Raw genomic sequence first — 21,338 nt, forward strand, 5'->3', positions numbered from 1 at the left:
CAGCCAATCAAACAGCCTGTATATCTGGGAAAAAAATCACTATGCTGACAGGAAATCAGGTCAGGCCAACAAGACATGTATGTATGTATAACATGGTTAATGATGCTTCCACTTGCCATTGTACCAGAGGTGTATATATGTGAATTTTGGTTCAGTGTGTCACTTTAAAATACATGTAGTTGCCTGTAAAGGGCCAGTGTGTAACATTTAGGGGTAGCTATTGGCAGATATGGAATATATTATGTTTTCTTTAGTGTATAATCACCTGAAAATAAGAGTTGTTGTGTTTTCGTTACCTTAGAATGAGCCACATAGTGAGCGGGTCCTCTCCACGGAGTCCGCCATGTTGCACCGCCATGTTTAAACAGCAGCCCGTAACGGACAAATCAAACTTTCTTCACTTTTCCTGCTTGGGCCGGAGTCGATAACATTGCTCGCTCCCGTCGCCGCCGCTCTCTCTCTCTTGCTTCACCCCTCACTTCCAACATACACACACACTTTTATGCACTGGCTCAGCTCCAAATGGCTCCAGAGAGGGCCATTTGTGTTTTTGCGTCGGCCACTGTAGCTCTCCAACACGCTTGGCACACTTCAGTTGGTTGCAATCTCCTCACCTCACCTCTAGATACCGCCAGATCCTACACATTGGATCTTTTAATGGAATGAAGAACATTATGTTCCTCCCAGTTTAACTTGACCACGTAAGTGTTAAGTCACAGCTATGAAACTGTGCAGATTGTTTTTTTGTTCATAATGTTATCATATAAATGCATTCTGTATGTACTGAGAGGACTAGACATGGACAAAGGCTTTTGTGCAATTGTACAGAATTGAATTGCTTCCCACCCTGGCATGTGAGGTGTATTGTTCCATCCATCATAATCACTGCGCCTTTTTCATCTCAAATCAGACTTTAAATCTAGTGAACGGTTCAGTGATTATATTTTGTGGAAATATTGTCTATTAGATAAGAACTCAATTTCAAAACCCTACCGGTCGAGGCAGATGGCCACCCACCCAGAACCGGGTTCTGCCCGAGGTTTCTACCCGTTAAAGGGGAGTTTTATTCTTGCCACTCTTGCATAAAAATGCAATGCTCATGGGGGGGTCTCTTGATGGGTCTCTAAATTATAGAGTACAGTCTAGACCTGCTATATATGTAAAGCGACTTGCGATAACTTCTGTTATGATTTGATGCTAAAGATAAATTGAATTGAATAAAATTTGCAAATTCATTATATCTGTCCTACGAACAATGACATAGGCTATGTTGCTATAGCCAAGTTAGCCAACTACCAAGCTGTATGTTTGTGTGGTAACATGACTGCTTCTATATTTCTAGTACATCATTACTGAAGATACATGTTTCAGAGCAGTTCATAACCGCACTGTTTGTCTATTATCCAAATAAACCAACTCAACTGGGCCTGTGCTGTCTTTATAACGCAACGCAAGATCACGCCTGTTACATATGCAAGAACACACATGTGAGTGCACATGTAGAATCCTGATTTAGGCTATAGCAATCACCTCTGATCTAAACAATACTGTATCAAGTATGAATTCAGCATTGTACTGTGCTAATTGTGTGAGTATACTGAATGGACTTTTGTAATAAGTGACATGCCTAAAGAGCAGACATTAATACTTACTGCGAGGGTGTGTCCAGTGTATGATACTTAGCAGCTATAGAGGCGGATTAAAGAGTAATGGCTCTTGTCTGTGTCATGTGAGTGTGTATGTGTGTACGCTATACTTTACATGTGCTTGCTTGTCGTATTAGAAGCCATCGCATGTAGCGTGCTTAGCAGCTCATTCGCACCAATGAGGGAGAGAATGAGTCCAGTCTTGTCCACAAGCTCATCTAGTGAATCAGGTCAGGAGCCTTTGACGGTCAGTGAATGAGCCGCGGTTGGTCAGATGAGCTGACCTCCCGGTTGATAAGATCAAGTTGATCACAGCGTTAGGGTCAGATTACTTTGTCTACCAGCAAGGCAGTGGAGGAACAGAAACATCAACTTGTTCGCAAATTATATAAGATGCACGCTCTATTGCCACTCTGGTACTACTTTAATATATATATATATACCGTATATATGTATACTGCTGCTGCTTCTTCTCCTACTTGCTCGCTACTGCAACTACCATTCCTCCTATACTGCTACTTCTTACTCCTACATGTTTTTCTTCTATTGCTGCAACTCTTAGATGGTGGGTTGCAGTGGCTACTGAAAAACATATCGAAAGATGTTTGGTTTGATCCACCAGTACATCCAACAAGGTTATACATATACAGTATGTCCCTGAACAGCACACTAGCTGGTTCACTACTTCTCCAAAGAACTACATACATTCTCTGTTTGTGTGGAACGTCTGAAAACACAAAAAAACAGTTACCTTGTATAAACTTGAAATCCTACTGAACCTTCCAGTAGGAAGACGACTATAGAGCTAAATCTAGAGGTTTTCAGTGAAAACCAAGAGAAATCTTTCCATCCATTAGTAGCAGTAATGTTTAATCTTAGAGAGGACGAACTCGCTTGATCCAAACGTGACCCATTGCTGTCTGCATACGATTTAAATCATATTTTGAGATCATTATATAACTTGTGTTTTGAGTATAAAGAGACCAGAGTTGAAGGATTATGTTGCGTAATCATTCTCCACATTTGAATGCCGTCAGAAGAACATCCTATATTTTTCTCTCCCTCGTATGAATTATTGATAACATGACTATGATACCACTTATAATGAAAAAGTAATGCTGGGCTGAAATAATGTCTTCTAGCTCACTAATTGATAGAGACACACATAGTGGGGACATTTGCTGGAGTTGGGAAATCAGCAAACATTGGATGTTTGTTTTTTGCTATTGCAGGGTTGTTTTTTTTTCAGTTTAAAGCTTTCATAAGGCAGAAAGTTGTTGGCATTATTTGGCAAAAAATTCATAATAACCTTTCAGCATATTGTAATTCAAGTGTTCTGAGAGAAAACTAGACTTCTGCACCTCCTCTTGGCTCTGTTTTCCAGCTTTAAAAAATATATCCCGTGACGGGAGACCTTGACCAATCACAGGTCATTTCAGAGAGAGAGTGTTCCTATTGGCTGTGCTCTGGCTGGTGGGCATTTTACAGCTAAACAGTACACTACAAGATGTGTCTGAAAACATTTGAGGCAAGAAATCGCATTACAGTAACAGAATATTGATTTATATTTGATCAACGCTGCCTTGTTTGACCGGTTGGTCGAAGTTCGAGAGTGATTGACAGCTGCTCAGAGAGGCAAGGCTCCAGCTCGGCTCCGATTGGTTGCTTTCCTCCGGTCTTTGAAGTCTTGCAGATGCCATTAGGAGCACCGGAGGACACAGAGGCACATTATTTTTTTTTTTACAGATCACCTTTCTCATGCACTACTGTCAGGATATAGTTTTATAAAAATAACTTTTTTTTAAATCATATTTGCTCCATTTCTACCCACTGCATCTTAAAAGGTGAGGTTAGTTGTTCAGTGCAGGGTTATAATTACCATTTAAGTCAGTAGTGCAGTGAAAAAATACCTCCCACGCAGTGTTTGCTTTACTTGTTCATCGACCTTGTGGTCAAATAATCATCATATTGAATGTACAACCTTTACAAAAAAAATGAAAATTCCACTTTTGCACTTGGCCAGCTTTCCACTGTGCCATAACCCATCAGTCGATGGTTACGCACACTGCCAAAGTGTGCAACTGAAACATCAACTCTCCTGAGCAGCAACACCAGTAAAATATGATGCAATTTCTTGAATTTTTTTTTTTTGCAACAACAGATATAAACTCATGGTCAGAGCTGCAGGAATAGCTGACTTTGTGTGGTTTCCCCCCTTGCTTTTCTCGGTCTATGGATTGAGTTTGAAGTTGCACTAAATGTATCTACCACCTACTCCACTCAACCACCCAACCAACCACTATATGAATCACAGTTCATCATGCTTTATCTCTAGTAGCAGTCTTTTATGTGATTTTCTTTCTCACACACACACACACACACAGGGGCATGGTAACACAAGCTGAGAAGGCGGTCACAAAATGGTATCATTTACAAAAAATATATAAAAGGTCACTGGGTATACTGTCCATTGATATAGTACTGTATTTGTGCAGGCTCTCTTCTTCTCCCTCCCCTCTCTCTCTCTCTCTCTCTCACCATCTCTTTTCTCTCCTCAGCATCCTCCATCAAACCAGCACAGTAACCGTCATTATCTCCATCAAACAGATTTTCTAAATACCCAAGTTGCTCTTTCAAGAGATTGGTGTATTTTCTTATAAAAATCCCTTGTTCGGTTAATGTGAATGCATCCCCCCCCCTCCTCTTCCTCGTCCCTCCTCTTCACTCTCTTAAAAACTCTTCAGGTTTTTCCAACTGAGCGATTCTGAGGCGGGCGCAACCGCACTAGAGAGTCAAGTCGTGCTGGACTGCGCGCACGATAATATCCTCACACAACTAAAAGAACCCGCGTTTTTAATGATGCTTATACATGATGGACCATGCTGATTTTAAAAGTTGACCAGGGATTCCTAGTTGTGGGGTGTCTGCGAGGCATGGCTTTCCTTTTAACTTGCTTAATCCTGTCTTGGTGAGTATGGCAACTCTTTTTCCTCTGCATGTTCTCCGACTTTTTACGCACCAAAGACTGTGGATGGATGTGCGTTTATTTATAGAGAAACTCTGTATATTCAGCTGTTTTTTTAATTGTCTGTTGCTGGATAAGCTTTCACGATAGTGCATATGTCTACTTTTATTTACAGTGTGACCAGTGTTTGTGGAAATCAGCCTGGTGATAGCAATATCTATTTGGATAACATCACGCGCATATTGGATAGATTACTGGACGGCTATGACAACAGGCTGCGACCAGGATTTGGAGGTAGGCTTATGATTGTGTCATATTGTATTTTTTTTACAGTATTGCTTCATAAATTATTAGCTCAATGTTCCCTTTTTTACTCAGAAGATAAAGTTTCCCTCCAGTTGTTATGTGTGTGTGCCTCATTTTCATTCAGCTTTTTGTGCTGCAATGGTTAAATATTTTATTTTATTTTAAACAATTATGTCAAAATTACCAGCTAACAACTGGAAACTGAGCTTGAGAATCAATTTCATGTTTTTTATTTTTTTTATTTTCATTGTTCTATATTAAATATATGTTTATTTTGCACTGCTTTATATTTTTGGAAAAACATTCTATGTCTGATCCAATGTTGTTGTATTTTTTGTCTATATAAAAGCAACTATTCACCCTTCTGCTGTAGGTAAAGTCACAGAGGTCAAAACTGACATCTTTGTCACCAGCTTTGGACCTGTTTCAGATGTTGAGATGGTATGTAAACTATGCTGACCGCTGCATAACACCGATGCACAGGATGCACAGACTCATTCACTGGCTGTCACACACACATATGCATGTGTTTCATCACTTTTTAACAAAGTTAATGTCAATGTATGAACACAAAAGGACAATATGTACACTTTTCCCGGTAACTATGTGCATACAGCATCCAGTCATGGCTCTCCCAGCCTTCATTATACCAGCATTTGGGCAGGACGTCATTAGTGGAGCTTAGGGATTTTAATCTGGTTGACAATCCCACCCCCCTCTCAGTCAGAGAGGGAGCGAGAGAGAGATGTGGCTGATGTTGTTGGGACAGGATGGGTTTGCCACTCCTGTCATTGGATAGGCTGAGCGCTGTATGTCTGTTGTGCTCTATACTGTTGAGGCTTTAGGCTTTCACTGCATCTAAAGCCCACTTGAACTGCCATGTGATATGGTGCTCTATAGAGATGCACGTACACGGCTCTTTGAGGCAGCAAGGCCATCCATTTGAACTAAAAGCATCCCACACTTTGTGCTGACTCTGTAGATAAAAATAAATTGTATTCACGTTTAACGATTGCTTCATTTCATAAATGGCAGTCCGTAGGAAAATACAATGAAAGATAACAACATATGTGTTGATAAATATGTTCTATATCTCGGTATCCGTTTGAGTTGCATTGTCTTTTGTAGGAACTTGATAGACATGATGATTAAAGAAACATCCCGGGGCTATTTTGAGAAGATTACAGTATGTCCTTGTCCCATATGGACTTGTTAGTATCTAAAAATCCCATATGGACTCCCTTAAAAGAAACGTAAATAGACTTTTCCTGATAGTAAAATGTATAAATGAGCCCACATTTTTAATTTTATTAGTACTGGCAGCAATAGTCCAGAAATAAAAAAACAACAACAACTGACTGCATTGCCAGTACTCTATCCAGCAGGTCCAACGAAAAAACATGGCTCACAAACCCATCTGCCATTCTCATCGGGGGTAGTGGAGATAGTAGCGGCAGGAGCAGAAGCAGCACCAGCAGTGGGATTGGTAGTCGTAGTAAATAAATCCTTAACCCACACTCCTACCCTCCATCCAGGAATACACCATGGACGTGTTCTTCCGTCAGACCTGGATCGACGAGCGGCTGAAATTCGAGGGCCCCATCGAGATCCTGCGGCTCAACAACCTGATGGTCAGCAAGATCTGGACGCCGGACACCTTTTTCCGGAATGGCAAGAGGTCGATCTCGCACAACATGACCACCCCGAACAAGCTGTTCCGCATCATGCAGAACGGAACTATCCTCTACACCATGAGGTAACAGTGCTGGACAGTGAGGTTTGAACCCAGCCAAGACCGGAATAGAGCGCAGACCTGGAAAGCAAATCAAACAAACATGCATCCAAGAATATGCACAGACATGAAAAGAAACGAGAGAGAGCGCCATTCCAAAAAAACAAGATATGTGCCATCTGATACTGAAAACAGGCCTGGAAAGCAATTCAAACAAACATGACTCCAGCTTTGTTCCAATGTAGCATGAAAAAAAAAAATCCCCCTGGAGATACCGATGGCACAAAAACATATTTTGTTTTTAATTATTATATTATTTTAGTGAATCAACTTTACTTTAAAACACTGAATGAATGAGTTAAAGGTCTTTATTTAATCCATATTGTTAATTTGTTTTCTTTTAGTCAGCAATTGCGCCACAATGATCCAACAGTAGTCATTAGTTAGCAAGCAACAGTGTATCAAATATAAATCAAACACTCCTTTCAACTCTTGTCTCTTCTGACAGATTAACTATAAATGCAGAGTGTCCCATGCGTCTGATGAACTTCCCGATGGACGGCCACGCCTGCCCGCTGAAGTTTGGGAGTTGTGAGTTTGTTCTTTGTTAAGCCTCGCTGGTCTGACAGATGGTGTCACTCTCAAATGATCGCTCCGTCTCCGAGTAACTGGCTGTCTGACAGCATACATTCAAAGTTTTCAATTTGAAATGTCTCATACAGTAGGCTACATTCGGGGAACAGTAAAAACAGCAGTTCCTCATTCAATATCTGTCATTTGTATCAGCAATGACGGCAGCGATTTGCTCCTATCCCCTTGATTGATGGTGGCATTAAATCAAATGTTTTCAAAAAAGCATGAATATGCCAGTTTTTTTTTTGCGCTCAAGGAAAATGTTTCAAACAACACTTTCATTGTTCAGCCATTTCACATGCAAGCTTGTTTTTTAGGGTTATTTGTTTGTACTTTTGAGAACATATACTTCTCAAAGTGTCAGTTTCCTTGAGCTATGCGTCTGAAATTAATTTAAAAAGTAACTTTATATGGTGGACGCTTTCACAAAGCTCTTCATCCATCCCATCTAGATGCTTACCCCATCAGCGAGATCGTGTACACTTGGAAGAAAGGTCCTGCGTCTTCTGTGGAGGTGCCACGGGAATCATCCAGTCTGCTGCAGTATGATCTCATCGGACAGACAGTGTCAAGTGAGAGGCTAAAGTCCAACACGGGTGAGAAGAGATTCTTAGAAATGAGCTCAGAATTGTCCTGTCCAATTTGCAGTGTCTGTGTTGAGATTATAACCCTTTTAGGTCACTTTTTCTACAGAACCTTTAGAAAGGTGCTGAATAGAAGTGTGGCTTTTCCTGAAATAAAATATAATGATTGGGAATTAATCATTTTAAAATTTTTGGCGGGTCCAAAATTAATGTTTTGTTTATCTCTGTGGAAGATATCTGACATTTGGTACCCACCTCTAACAAGGCTTATGAGCCAATAGTGAAATGATGATGTATCACATGGTATCTCTTGGTGGTAAGTTAGTGTGGAAAAAAAAACGGATAAATGGCTGAGATTGAAGGCAAGCGCCTGGCATCGACTTGTTGTGAAGTAAATGCAATGGAACGAGCCACATCTAGTGGCTGAGTGTTATCAATAGCATCTTTAAACCAAGATATATGATTGCTATTGTATAACATAATTGCATCATAACATTTAAATTACTACTTGGGTGTCTATGAATTACTGCTTTGCCACCAATAGAAACACAAATGTCTTTGTTGTTTACTCTCTCAGGTGAATACGTCATCATGACAGTCCACTTCCACCTGCAAAGGAAAATGGGCTTCTTCCTGATTCAGACTTATATTCCCTGTATAATGACTGTCATCCTGGCCCAAGTCTCTTTCTGGATTAATAAGGAATCGGTTCCAGCTCGGACTGTGTTTGGTAAGATTTCTTTAACGTTACTCTTATGCTGTATAAATCTAAACCCAGTGCAAGTTTCAAGCTTATTTTCGAGTGAAAAGGGACATTGATGCAGACTGAAGCAAATGGAGGAAGAACACATGCTGCTCATTGCTTCCCTGCTGGGATGGAATCATTTGGAAAATTCAAGAACTTTCTCATTTTAGCTGCCAAAATTGCAGTACACAATGGCTTACACAAATGGAGTTTTTTTTTCAGTCTTCTCAGTGGTTATTTTGCATGATTGCAATCACTTAAAGAGGACTATAATGTGTTGAAAAATGTAAATTCACTGAGTAGAACAAGTCAGTCAGGAATATTTAAAGCTGGGCCTCTGATGCATCATTTAGTGTGGTGTAGTTCTGGTTGTTCTGATGAGACTTACGCCTCGTTTCCACACAGTTTTATTTTGTGTCCGTAAATCAGTATCGTATACGGAGATATGGCAGCGAAATTAATTTTGTCTGTTTTTCGCCGACCAGTCAAGACGAGTCACATTACACATTGAAGGTACGGTGTGTAGGATTTGGCAGCATCTATTGGTGTGGTTTCAGAATGCAACCAATTGAGTACTCCTCCACTCACTCCTCCTTTTCCAAGACTGCGGTAACGTGAACCGCTGAGTGCAATAAACGTGGTAACGCTGTTTGCCTCGCTCAGAGGCCATCCTTACCATAACAACACTACTTTAGGAGCAACGGAAGTCAGACGGCGGCTGGCGGTACCACGGTTTTGCACTCTGAGGCTCACGTTACCGCAGTTTCAAAAGCGTGTCGGAGAACTACGCGGGCCTTCAAGTAACGTAAAAACTTGAAAAGCTCTCACTAGAGCCAGTGTTTGGTTTGTCCGTTCTGGGCTACTGTAGAAACATGGCGGAGCAACATTGCGGAGTCTGTGAAGAGGACCCGCTCCCTATGTAGATATGAAGGACTCATTTTAAGCTAAAGAAAACAATTCTTAGTTTCAGGTGATTATACACTAATGAAACCATAGTTATGTATATTATATTCAATTTCTGCTAATAGATCCCCTAAAAAGGTTACACACTGTTCCTTTAATTAGGTGAAAAGTTTGACCGCATATTTAACAAACATTTGTAGCATGCCAGCTGTGTAACATATAGAGTGCATGCACAGTGGCTCATGTGTCTTTCAACAAAATATTTCACAAAATTAGTTAAATATGCGTCAAACTTTTCACTTGAAAAGAAAATCTATAAATGGAGCTGTGTCAAGCTGTTCATTGGCTAATTCCACAGGAAGTTAGCACACAGTGGCACACAGTGCATACGGTCTGTTCGTAGTCTTAGTTTAGTTTAGCTTAGTTTATTTGAGAAGGGACGGTGCAAATTTATAAACGCACATGGTATAAAAAAATGCCAGAATTAGCCAAAAAGGCTATTTTTCAAGCTGTTACAAAAGGCTTCCCAAAATACATCAGAACAAAAATATAGAACAGGACATGCAGTTTAAATGTTGGAACACAGCATTGCAGAAAAGCAATGTCTGCCGCAAAAGTTAAAATCGTTCAACATACACGAGGCAAATTATGGAACAAAAAAAAAATTTAAATCATCCCATAGGAATGTATGAATTATGAATTTCCAGTACCAACTCGCATACGTACACAGAGCTATGTGAAAACAAGGTGTTAGTTTTATATTCTGCAAGAGTTTATATCGAGTTTTTTTGTTTTTTCACTAAGTTTCCAGCTCTGAATAGTCAACTTTAAGTATCTTAAAGTAACTCTCAAATGAAAATGTATCGACTCACCACCCACTGCTCGACCCAGTGTTAGTCTGCAAACTGTAAGCAAGCATATTTATCTCTATTTACTGCGTTGTGATTGGTTCGATCTGCACAGAGTGACCCTCCAAATACAACCTCCTGCAAAAAGAGAACAAAGACAGACACAGTCATCACAGTGTGTTTTAACCTCTCTTCATTATCTCTATTCCCCCTTCGCTGTGGTGGAGCTGCATTAATTGGGAATAAATGTCCTTTTTTGAAATTGGTCATGCAAGGGGCAGAGAGAGGGAGGATGTTTACTTGGCCCTCTTCCGAGCACTCACAGGTTCCGCTTGGTCACATTACATTACGCTACAGTTGCCACCGAGCTCTAGCCTCGGGAGCAGAGAGGGTGAGAGACACTGAGGAGAAAATGAGACTGAGAGCAATGAGAGGGACGCAGAGACAAAGCAAAGAGGAAAAACGAGGGGAAAAAGTGTGCGAAAGTGTGTCGAAATCCCCCTCCTTTTACATTCAATTTCCCCCTCGCGTTGATTTTCAACAAGCTGCAGCTGAGCGGAGTAACGCCGCTGGTCCTTGTAGATTATGGTTCTGTGGTCTGGGCTTGTCTTTGGGAGCGAGCCAGCGCTCCAACGAGCCTGCGCACTTCTTCGGAGAATAGATCCCAATCATTAGCGTGAAAGTTGAGGCCCCATGCGGACAGCACATCTGTGGCAACTCATTAACCTCGCTTGTCCTGCTGTTTTCATTTCACTCAGTATTGGGTGTAGGATTAAAAAACTGCTCATTCTCTCAATTGGCTGTTGTTGAAAGGGGATCCCAGGGCACGCTGGGTACTTTAGAAGAGGTTGTATAGAAACAAAATTATTGGATTTTTTTATGAGATGGCCAAACTTTATCTTCAAACTATGGGATAAAGTTTATTATTCTTTAAGTACTTATTTAGTTGCATATTTTTCTGGTACAAAGGGCAAGCGATTTAAAAAAAAAAAAAAAAAGCCATTATCTGAATAAGTTTCATTAATGCTGTCGATGGTGCATATGAGAAGTTGAAAATGAGGAAGAAGAGAAGATGAATTGCTGTATGGTTGTGCTCCACCCCGACAGTACATTAAGACATAGTATGTTGTGTGCTGGATTGTCAACAACCTCTCTAAGAGCTGAAAGTCCCTCGAGCACAAGTCTCACAGACTTAATTGAGTGTGGCCTAATTTGTACCTTGCTTTTTTTTCATATAAAAGCACATGAATGCCCCAAGCATTTCACTTCTATCCTGTCTTTATACTTCATCCCCCTCCCTCCTACACTCTTTCTTTCTCTTTCTCTTTCTCTTTCCCTCTCCCTCCCACCCTGACAAGCTTTCTTCCCCTGTCCCTCCTCCCCTTTGCAATCAGTTAACTTGTGCTCGAGTTTGAGACAGTCAGTGTTGGCCGGCTATCGGAGGAGGTTGGATTTGAGAGCTGTTAGCTTTCACTGCTGAAGTGGTGTGTAGAAAATGCTTTTGAGACATTATTGAGTGCATTAACCCCCCTCCCCCCCATAGGTTCCTATACGCTGCTAATGAAATGTGCACAACTACATTTGGTAAAAGCAGCATTCAACGGGCCCTTTTCCCTGCTTGCTTTAGCTTGATGAAAGTGAATTGGATATGTACTTTGTTAATGGGCCATTAAAAGAGATCTTCGTTGTCAGCATCTTTATCTGACTTAATAAGGTTGGAAGCCGGGCGAGACCGAGGAAAATCTCTTTCTAGTGATTAAGAGACTTTCATTCTAGAGGCAAACTTGCACTTAATATCTATCTTTGTTGGTGTTTTTTGATAGTTTGACACTTAAAGACTGCCTCTAAAATGCACCTGTCTTAGACCTTTTGTGTTAATTTCAAACTAGTGTGTATCCAAGAGAATTTATGAATGGCCTCAGTCTCAGATCTATATAGTGATTTTCTTCGTTTTTAAGTTTGAGGTTTTGCTCAAAAGGATCTTTGTGCTTCAATCTGGAGCCATGGTCAGTTTAGAAGAACTTTTGACGGACTTTGAAAACCAGAGTGCACTCTTATTTCAGCTGAGGAAAGATGTCAAAAATCAATGTTGCTTTCACTCTCCCACCTATCCACTGATACATCCCTCTTTTTATCTCTCCGTCATCTCACCCATAGCTTGTATTGTGAGCTACTTACGAACAGATAAACAAATATTAGCAGATACTTTGTGGCTTGTGTCTGGGGTCATCTTACCGGATGGCTTTCTCGAGAATATTTACAGATATTTGGTCTCTTTTTTATCGGCGCACCAGTGCGGGGGCACGGGTTAGTCTGTTTATGGACAGATTAGCATCCGCTGAAGTGACTTTTTGGCAAAGCTCACTGGGCTGAACTGACACATGGCCTGACATTCTAGTTATGTGCCATCAAACAGAGCTGCTGCTGCCATGTGTCAGAGATAATCCTTGGGAAAATCAATTGTGTGCACACTACAATTCATTTTTTCATTATTTTGTTGAATGATATTACATTTAAGGCCTACCGCATTATACTTTAAACAGCTGGTGTTGTTTAATATGTAATCATATAATTGTTTAAACAATAAAAATACATAATTATTCTGACACCCCTCCAATCCAAGGCATTAAAGCTTCAGTAGGCAACAAGTTTTTGGCATCACTGGGCAAAACATTCTATAATAACCTTTCAGCATATTGTGATGCAGGTGTTCTGAGAGAAAACTAGACTTCTGCACCTCCTCATGGCTCTGTTTTCAGGCTTTAAAGAATCTTGACTTTGACCAATCACATGTCATTTCAGCGAGAGCGTTCCTATTGGCTGAGCTCCGGCTGGTGGGTGGTGCTTGGTATTTCCTCAGCAGATCTCAACAGAAAAATTACTTTTTTTAAATCATATTTGCTATATTTCCATTCATTGCAGCTTTAATACATGATCAATAAACTACCTTCAGTTTCAATTTGATTTTTTTGTAGTGTGCATGCATGTTTAAAATGTTAACACAGTGTATCATATTGGCAAATGTACTTTTTTCCACTTTTCTGCATTACCTGTACCATCATATTATTACCTTTATCAACACAGAATACTCAAGCTTCAGTATGTATATAATTAAGTCGAGCATGCCAACGGTACTCCAGTGAAAGAGTAGACATGAAAGCTCCCATTTAGCCCCTTTTAGAAGAGGTTATAAGTGGCATCTACACTATGAGTAAGATTTCAATCTCATACACCTGTGCATCTTGTGCATTTGTATTCACAAACTGAGCCTTCAGAAAATCACTTTATCATAGTGTTGATATCTGTCAGACCTGCGTGTCAATGATACGCTCTAAGACCTCGCTCGGACGTAGCTTCGAATCATCTCTGCGGCATTGTGGTTTAATAAATGCTGAAGCCACGAGGGCTTCAACTGCTCTCATCTCTGCAATGCTGAAGTGATCACAGACGTTATATGCCAGATGGTATATTTTGCTAAGAGAGTTGAAATGGCTTTTTCTAAAGAGATGCTGCAGTTTTGTGCGCTGCTTAAATGATAAAATAGCTTTGGTGTGAGAAAACCTGATGGATATAATCTATTGATTTGAAGATAAGACACTGAAGTCAAATGGCAGGCTGAATGGTAGCGATTAGCCTTAAGTTGTTTTCTAATATATAGTGTACCGTTATACCGTTATAACGGATAAATGACTGAGTGAGTTTGACAGTAAGTGCCTGGCAACGACTTGTTGTGAAGTAAATGCAATGGAATGGGGGAGGGAGAATGTGTCATCTAATGGCTGAATGTTATCAATAGCACCTTTAACTCGGTCTTATCATCTAAGTCTCTGCAATCAAGTAAATAAGAGTAAAAATGTCTGATTATTCCTTCAGCTAACATACTGCTACATTATACCAAAACAGTAAACACGAGAATAAAGACAAGCCTATCAATCCCAGTACCATAGTAAATACCATTCCTAACGTCTGTCTCCTCCCTGCATCCAGGTATCACCACCGTCTTGACCATGACAACGCTCAGTATCAGCGCCCGCCACTCCCTCCCCAAAGTCTCTTACGCCACAGCCATGGATTGGTTCATCGCCGTTTGCTTCGCCTTCGTCTTCTCCGCCCTGATCGAGTTCGCGGCCGTCAACTACTTCTCCACCCTGCAGGCCAACCGGGAGCTGAGGAAGGCGGCGGCCATGAAGGTGGCGGCTCAGGAGGCAGCAGCTGCAGCAGCAGCAGCTCCGCCTGCAGCCATGGGGAACGACGGAGAGGTTTCCGGAGTAAGTCTGCCCTGCTGTTTTCACACTTGTTGTGTTTACGTGCATTCACACATCAGTTCTAGCTCAAGTTCAAACCTAAACTCACACTTGTGAAAAGGAACCAGATTTGCAGTATGTTTTGTTGTCAACAAAATGCAAACGTTACTAATATTCATGCTCCATGTAACTTGTTCATCAGTCGGAGGATGGATGTGTGGGATGGAAACATGATGCAAAAATTATAGCTGCCCCAAAAACGACTTTTCTCCCCTGATACCAATTCAGATACCCAAACTCAGCAAGTCGATCCAATACTAGTGCCCTTTTCTTCTCCATTTTAAAATCTGTAAACCTCAGTGTGTGGAACTGATTAAGATCATTCTTCTATGTGTCCCTTTCGACATGTAGGATACATACAGCGGTAGGATTACTGGTGCTGTGTACAGGTACAGACCTTACAGATTGCGCTGAGTTGCTGTTGTGATAAATGATGATCAGAGCTGATGCTGCACTCACAGGAATGGAAAAGGGCTTCACTTGGCCTCATTACATGCCTCTACATCTTTTCATCAAACCACTCCACTGGCTCCACCACACTTGTGTCTTTTTTCTCACAAATCTAAACTGAGCTGCTAAATAACATAATCCTGCGCAGGGCTTTTAGCTCCATTTGCTGAAAGTTTGTCGCTGTAACGTCTGTACTCGTTTTCTGAACCTTTATTGGACTTTGTCAAACACGCATTTTGTCTATGTAACATTTCAGAAACAACTTACAGACATGAAATGTCTAAATTAGAGTCCAATTTTGGTAACGTAAGCTGATCGCCATAGGGATGTCACTATACCAGAAGTTTTGTAGTTGATACCAATACCAGTGAAATTCTTAATACCCAATTCGATAATAAAACAAAACAATAAATCCCATATACTTCAACATACCCTCCTTTATTGTCATTGTCTTGGGTTTTTGTTTAGTCTGTTTCCTGTTTTATTTTGATAGTTCACTCCTCATGTGTCATGTTTAGTTTTACTTCCTGTCTTTGTGAGTTTTCCCGCCTTTTTGATTGTCTTCTCCGCCCCGATCAGTATCACCTGTCCCTCATTAGTCGGGCATTCACCTCACCTGCTCACTTCCCCAGTTAGTCACTCACTATTTATACCACCTCAGTTCCTTTGTTCTTTGTCGGAGTTGTGTTTGCCTGTATCCGCCAGCTGGACCTGCCAGCCTTTTGAACCTGAAGGACTTTTTGTTCCAGTGAAATATCTGTGTTTAATCTGTCCGTCTCTGCATTTGGGTCCCTCCTGCCTCTTCTGCTCCCTGAACCATGACATTTATTACCATTTGCATACTGTTTTTTTTTTGCAAATTAGTTGATCCCTGATGATCCGCCTCAGGTTTCACACCAAAAACAAAATTTTACAAGATTAGGCTACACGTGAACACATCATGATAACATATTCATTTACCAACACTAATTTTTACTGAATAGAGCTTGAATGCAACGTCTGTACGTTAGCTGTTAGCTCAGTTTTTTATCCAAGCAGGACTGTGCTGCCCACAGCCTGCGAACCACTAATGTAACTAACGCTCTTCCTGACTGTGTTGTGAATTGAAGTTATGACTCTGAGAAGATGGGATGCGATTATTAAGGCAATATGTCTCATTCGATTGCCAGTATATCCTGAAGTATTGAGGTTGGGTTCTAGATGTATAAATGTAATCTTCCTGTCACTATCATCTCTCTATATATCTGGTTCACACTCATCGTGCTTTTCATCTTTCTTGACTTTGACTTTCTCAGTTGTTATCTCTTGCTAAGCTTGCCTCTATTTCTCCTCCTGTCTGTCTCGTTCTGTTTGTCTCTCCTGCCGTCTAAATCCACTCTCAGCTATTTGCCTTTATATAACAACTTCAATGTTCTGCTCTTTTTCCAATTTCAATTAGCTTATTAGCTTAGTTATTGACATAACATGTAAACACAGCTGCGTTGCAAAAGCATATCAAATAAGTACTGGATCAAGGAAAAGACTGTAAGTTCCATATTTGTTAATTTTATACATTATACATAAACTTAGGTAGATGTATGTTGACATGTTATTATTATCCATCTGTCTTGCCTTGTGGCAGCAGTTAACAGGTTTTTATCATCAAGCAGGATCATAAACCCTGAGCTTTAAAAAAAAACAAAAAACGTTTATGATAATTATCTCTTTTGTGTTTATATTTTGGATACACACATAAGAAATCTGTTTCAGTGTTTTGGTGGCAGTAGCAACAGTTACTTTCCTCTGATGGCTTTTATCATTTCATATAACAACCTCTTTCAATCTCTGGCTCATTGTTGTTAACTCTCCGGTTCGTTAAGATTTTGTCTCCATCCAGATAAAAAAAACAACATTTAAAACACGACTTAATAAGTATTAGGTAACTACTTAGTTAGAAAAACATTATGGTTTGGTTTAACATGACTACGCAATTGAATGCTGAATTTGAGTTTCACACGGGAAATGAACAGCGGTCTCCTGAGTGAAAGTCCTGTGTTTGTTTGACCCACCCACCACATCTCCCACCCACATGTAGTGGACTTTCTTGCTTTTTGTACTTATTATACCACATAACTTTCAATAACTGTCGCTCGATATAGTACGTCTCCTGCTCTGCGCATCGCTCGTTGTACTACGTCACTTGCTGCAGACGTCCGCTGACTATTCGTGAAACGTCAAAGACAAACGTAATCCGCGACAAACTGTTTGCCGAATGCAGTTTAGTTGTATGGGAGCGCAATTTTTTAGAAGACAGAGCTGTTTCATTAAGGTGTTGAAATGTTTTGAATGGATGAGACTTGTCTGTGGCTCTAAGGTCGACTGGTTGTACTGGTCAGTGTGGTTAAGGTCATACCCGGCTGTTTCAGTGCTTCTACATCCACATAGCACTGATTACTGGAGAGTGTTGTATGAAATTGTGTTTGGTTCTGCCTGGTTTAGATGGTTTACACTCTTTTTTATATCACTCATAATTTCCACTTGACTTGCTCTCAAGTACGTTCTACAATATCTCTTTTCCCTTCCTGTTCACCCATTTGCTTATTTTGCAGTCCCACGTGCAGCATGTGTCATGTAAACAATGCACACTATACAAACTCTCTCTCATCCTCTTCCTCATCCCAGAGAAAGTCATACTCCTCGCTTACATCTCATCCAAATATCCATCCCTTAGTGGTCTTTTTTCCCTTTCAAACACACACACAAAACTGCATCGACATGTAACATTATCCCTCTTTTTCTGCCTCTCCTCCAGCCCCCCCGCTGTGCTCTTCATGTGAACCCCCTAATCTTGACACACACTCTCTCCCTCATGCTCCCTTTTTCGCTTGAATGTGCTGTCCACATATACACACTGAAACACCACAATCTCCACTTTATCCACGCTTGTCCTCACACAGGAACGCACGTCCACACATAATCTGCGGCACACACTCAAACTTGTGTGTATATATATGCACACATGTAATCTGCAGCAAATTATGCCTCCCTCATCCATACAATTCACCCATCACTCTATACGATGTCTTATCCATCCATCAATCCACAGTATATATCTATCACCCACCCATGCCTCTCTCCCAGTCCTCTATTCTGCCCTGTAACTGTGTGATAACCACAGAGTGACACGAGGAGACAGCCAGTGGCTCCGTGAACGATGTTGCCGCAGATTATGTAAGAGCCATAGATTAAGGGAATATCCAGCAGATCACTGCAGGCTCACAAGAAGGAGGGCAGCTAGGGCAGTGGGGGGGCTGAGAAAGCTGGCCCAGTCCGTTTTTTTTGTGGAGCAAGATGGAGGGATGGATGTGAGAGACCAGCGCGGTTTGTTTTTGTGTTGTATGTGCGTGAGAGAGAGTTACACTGAGAGAAAGGGAGAGTGGGAGGGATGCATCATGGAAAATGACTGCTTTCAACAAATATGTAGGAGGGAAGACTCTTCATTGCACAGAGAAAAGGGCAAAAAAACACAATGGCGTATCATTGGGAATTGGAATAGCCAGCCAGCAGTCACGATTCTAAACACTACGTCCTGTTGGGAGTGTCAGGTAAAGCCATAACAGAAAGGGACACACTCATAACAACAAGATAGATGTTTCTTTTAATGGGTTAGATATACAACTGTACACACAAAGGGGTAGGGAGTGTTTTTATCCGTGTGTGTAAAGGGTGCTGCATGCATTGTCAGTGGCGTGTGTGAGTAGGTGGTGCAGTATGTGGTGCAGGAAATAAACAGAAAATAAAATAAATATTTGGTAGGAGGAAGGGAAAAAAGAGAGAACAGAGAGAGAGAGAAAAAGAGAAAGAAGGGACCTTTATTTATAGGCCCAGCCACAGGTGCCGGTAATCACAAGATTGGTGATCACTGATTGGGTGGGGAGACATCCTGATTAAATCGGGCCAGGTTTGATTTTCAAGCATTTGTCCTGGCGTCCCAGTGTCCTGATAATAAGTCCTGAGTGTTATGATTTTCAAGCTCAGGCAAGAGTTTAGTGATGTACTGTACCTAGAGTTACCTGTGGAGTTTTCTTGTTTACACTCAGTGTTTCTCACAATATGTTGTGTGTATCCTTGAGGCCTACCGCTATAACTCTAAATCAGTGCAATAGTGTGAAACCAAGAGACCCCCTATTATATTAAACATATATAGGCAATCACTGAGATCAATGTCAGTTTGTCATCTACTTCTTTGTGTTTTATGGCTTGCATGCACTGCACATTTGCATTGCTGACCTCTGCAATCAGCAGGAAAGGGTATTATGTCAACCATCTGCTCATGCACTTATATGTGTGTCCCCATTTGTGTGCTAGATGCAAATAAAGCGTGGACATCCTCATCAAAAATGGCTCCATAACACCAATAGTGATCAAAAGCTCCACAGGGTATCTTTAATTTTCATACTGTACACATTCATAATTTTTAATTTATGTGTATGTCTCTATGGATAGGCTCCATAGGCTTAACCAGCAGGGGGTTGCATCATCAACGGTGTTTTCATGATCTCACATGATGCCATAACCAACGTTCTAAAAGTATAATATGCAGCATTTTGTCGGTTGCTGTTTTTAAACACACGGCATTCAAAGGGGACCCCTCCTCCCCGATTCAACGAGCGAGGGGAGGAGAGAGCAGCGATGGTCGAGCGAGCGAGCTATAGAGTGAATGAAGAGAGGGAGCGGCGTTGGCAAGAACAGAGCAGTGAATCAGAGAAATAAAACATTACTTTCTGATTGTTTCTCCGCGGTTACGTTCTAAAACACAAATAAACACACCCGCACCTCCACACAAGCCAGCAGGAAGGTACTGCATTGCCGGATTTTGGAATGAATGCGGCCAAAGTGGACGCTTAATCCTATCCACTCTGTGTGTGGCTCACCGCTGTTCTCTGTCAAACAGCACTCTGCACACAGCAGAGGAGAGAGAGAGGAACAGTGGAAACACCAAAGGACACAAAAAAACACAGCAATGCAGCACCCCGTTCCCAGCAGTCGTCAAATATGGCCCCATTGTATCATAGAGACGCGAAAGGGGGCCTTGTGCCTCGGTGTCAGACACCGAAAGGCGTGACAAAGCTTCAGTATTTGATAACCTGAACGGACTGCACACCCTGCCACGCTGTTATTGGCTGAGGGTTACACCCCCAAAGGGGGCCCAAAAGCTCTTTGCTGATGCCCAAAATACGTCCCGAACACAGCATAAAGAAAAAGAAAAGAGAAAATGCAGGCAGGAGGCAGGGTCTCTACAGATACAGACCGCCAAACACTTCTAGTTGATCATATGTGATGATTGAGAGGGATTATTTCTGTGAGTCTATACATAGTTTTTTTGGTAAAATGTTGCATATTATACCTTTGAATCCAACATTCCTGCCACAACGAGCTAGCATTTAACTCAACATTTTTCCAGCGAGGAAAAGAAGTAGAGTGGCGTGGCTCAGTGCTCGGAAATGTTGTACCTAAATGTTAGTTTCGCCCTGAGCAACCACTTTATCATTCTGAGAGCAGACATTCATGAAATGTTTTGACTTCTCCCCTAAGCCTTGTGTAAGGAAGACTACTGTATGTGACCAAAAATGGGGCTATGCTGTTACTAGCATTTTTGAAGGCCATACCATTTTGTTCTCTATAGTTCCCTCTTGAGCAAGTCACATAGGAAGCTAAGTGGCTAATATTATTCCATGGTTCAAATTGGAGTGTGACCTTCTATAACTAAGAGGCAGGAGAGCATGATTTGTCAGAATTAAAAGTCAGAGAAGTCAACTATCCTGTAACTTTTCCACAGTGGATGTTAAGAATGCAGTGTAATATTTAGAGGATGTTGTAAAGGCGTAACATTTCATTTTATTTATAGCTGGTGATCAGGTAGTATTTCACTTGCCAGCTTTATTACAATTTCCACTGGTTCAACTTGTATCCTTGCAACACTTATGAATTAAGTACCATGACACAGAAACACAAATTCTATTCTATTCTATATATTTTGCATTTTTAATCCCAACAATAATGTATTAATTTTATTTTCTTACTTTTTAAACATAAGCAATGGAAAAACGAGTATCATAGCTGATCAATTTAGGATACATACTGCTCACTGCTTAAAATACATTTACGTACATATACATCTCCACCACCTAATAATCATTCACAAGTGTATACAGTACACACCAACTCAACACCCACACAGAT

General features: G+C 40.9%; 1 protein-coding gene across 1 annotated transcript in view; it reads left to right on the forward strand.

Annotated features, from left to right (window-relative positions):
* The first annotated feature begins 4,205 nt into the window (after positions 1-4,205).
* gabra6b (gamma-aminobutyric acid type A receptor subunit alpha6b) overlaps positions 4,206-21,338 on the forward strand; it is a 28,690-nt gene continuing 11,557 nt past the window's right edge. Inside the window, exons 1-8 of the mRNA XM_037747807.1 lie at positions 4,206-4,614; positions 4,787-4,905; positions 5,291-5,358; positions 6,453-6,673; positions 7,158-7,240; positions 7,735-7,878; positions 8,444-8,596; positions 14,350-14,630. Coding sequence (XP_037603735.1) covers positions 4,526-4,614; positions 4,787-4,905; positions 5,291-5,358; positions 6,453-6,673; positions 7,158-7,240; positions 7,735-7,878; positions 8,444-8,596; positions 14,350-14,630 — 1,158 coding nt within the window. The 5' untranslated portion in view covers positions 4,206-4,525. The remainder of the gene's footprint in view (positions 4,615-4,786; positions 4,906-5,290; positions 5,359-6,452; positions 6,674-7,157; positions 7,241-7,734; positions 7,879-8,443; positions 8,597-14,349; positions 14,631-21,338) is intronic.

This window comes from Sebastes umbrosus, chromosome 17, assembly GCF_015220745.1.
Source record: "Sebastes umbrosus isolate fSebUmb1 chromosome 17, fSebUmb1.pri, whole genome shotgun sequence".
Taxonomy (NCBI): domain Eukaryota; kingdom Metazoa; phylum Chordata; class Actinopteri; order Perciformes; family Sebastidae; genus Sebastes; species Sebastes umbrosus.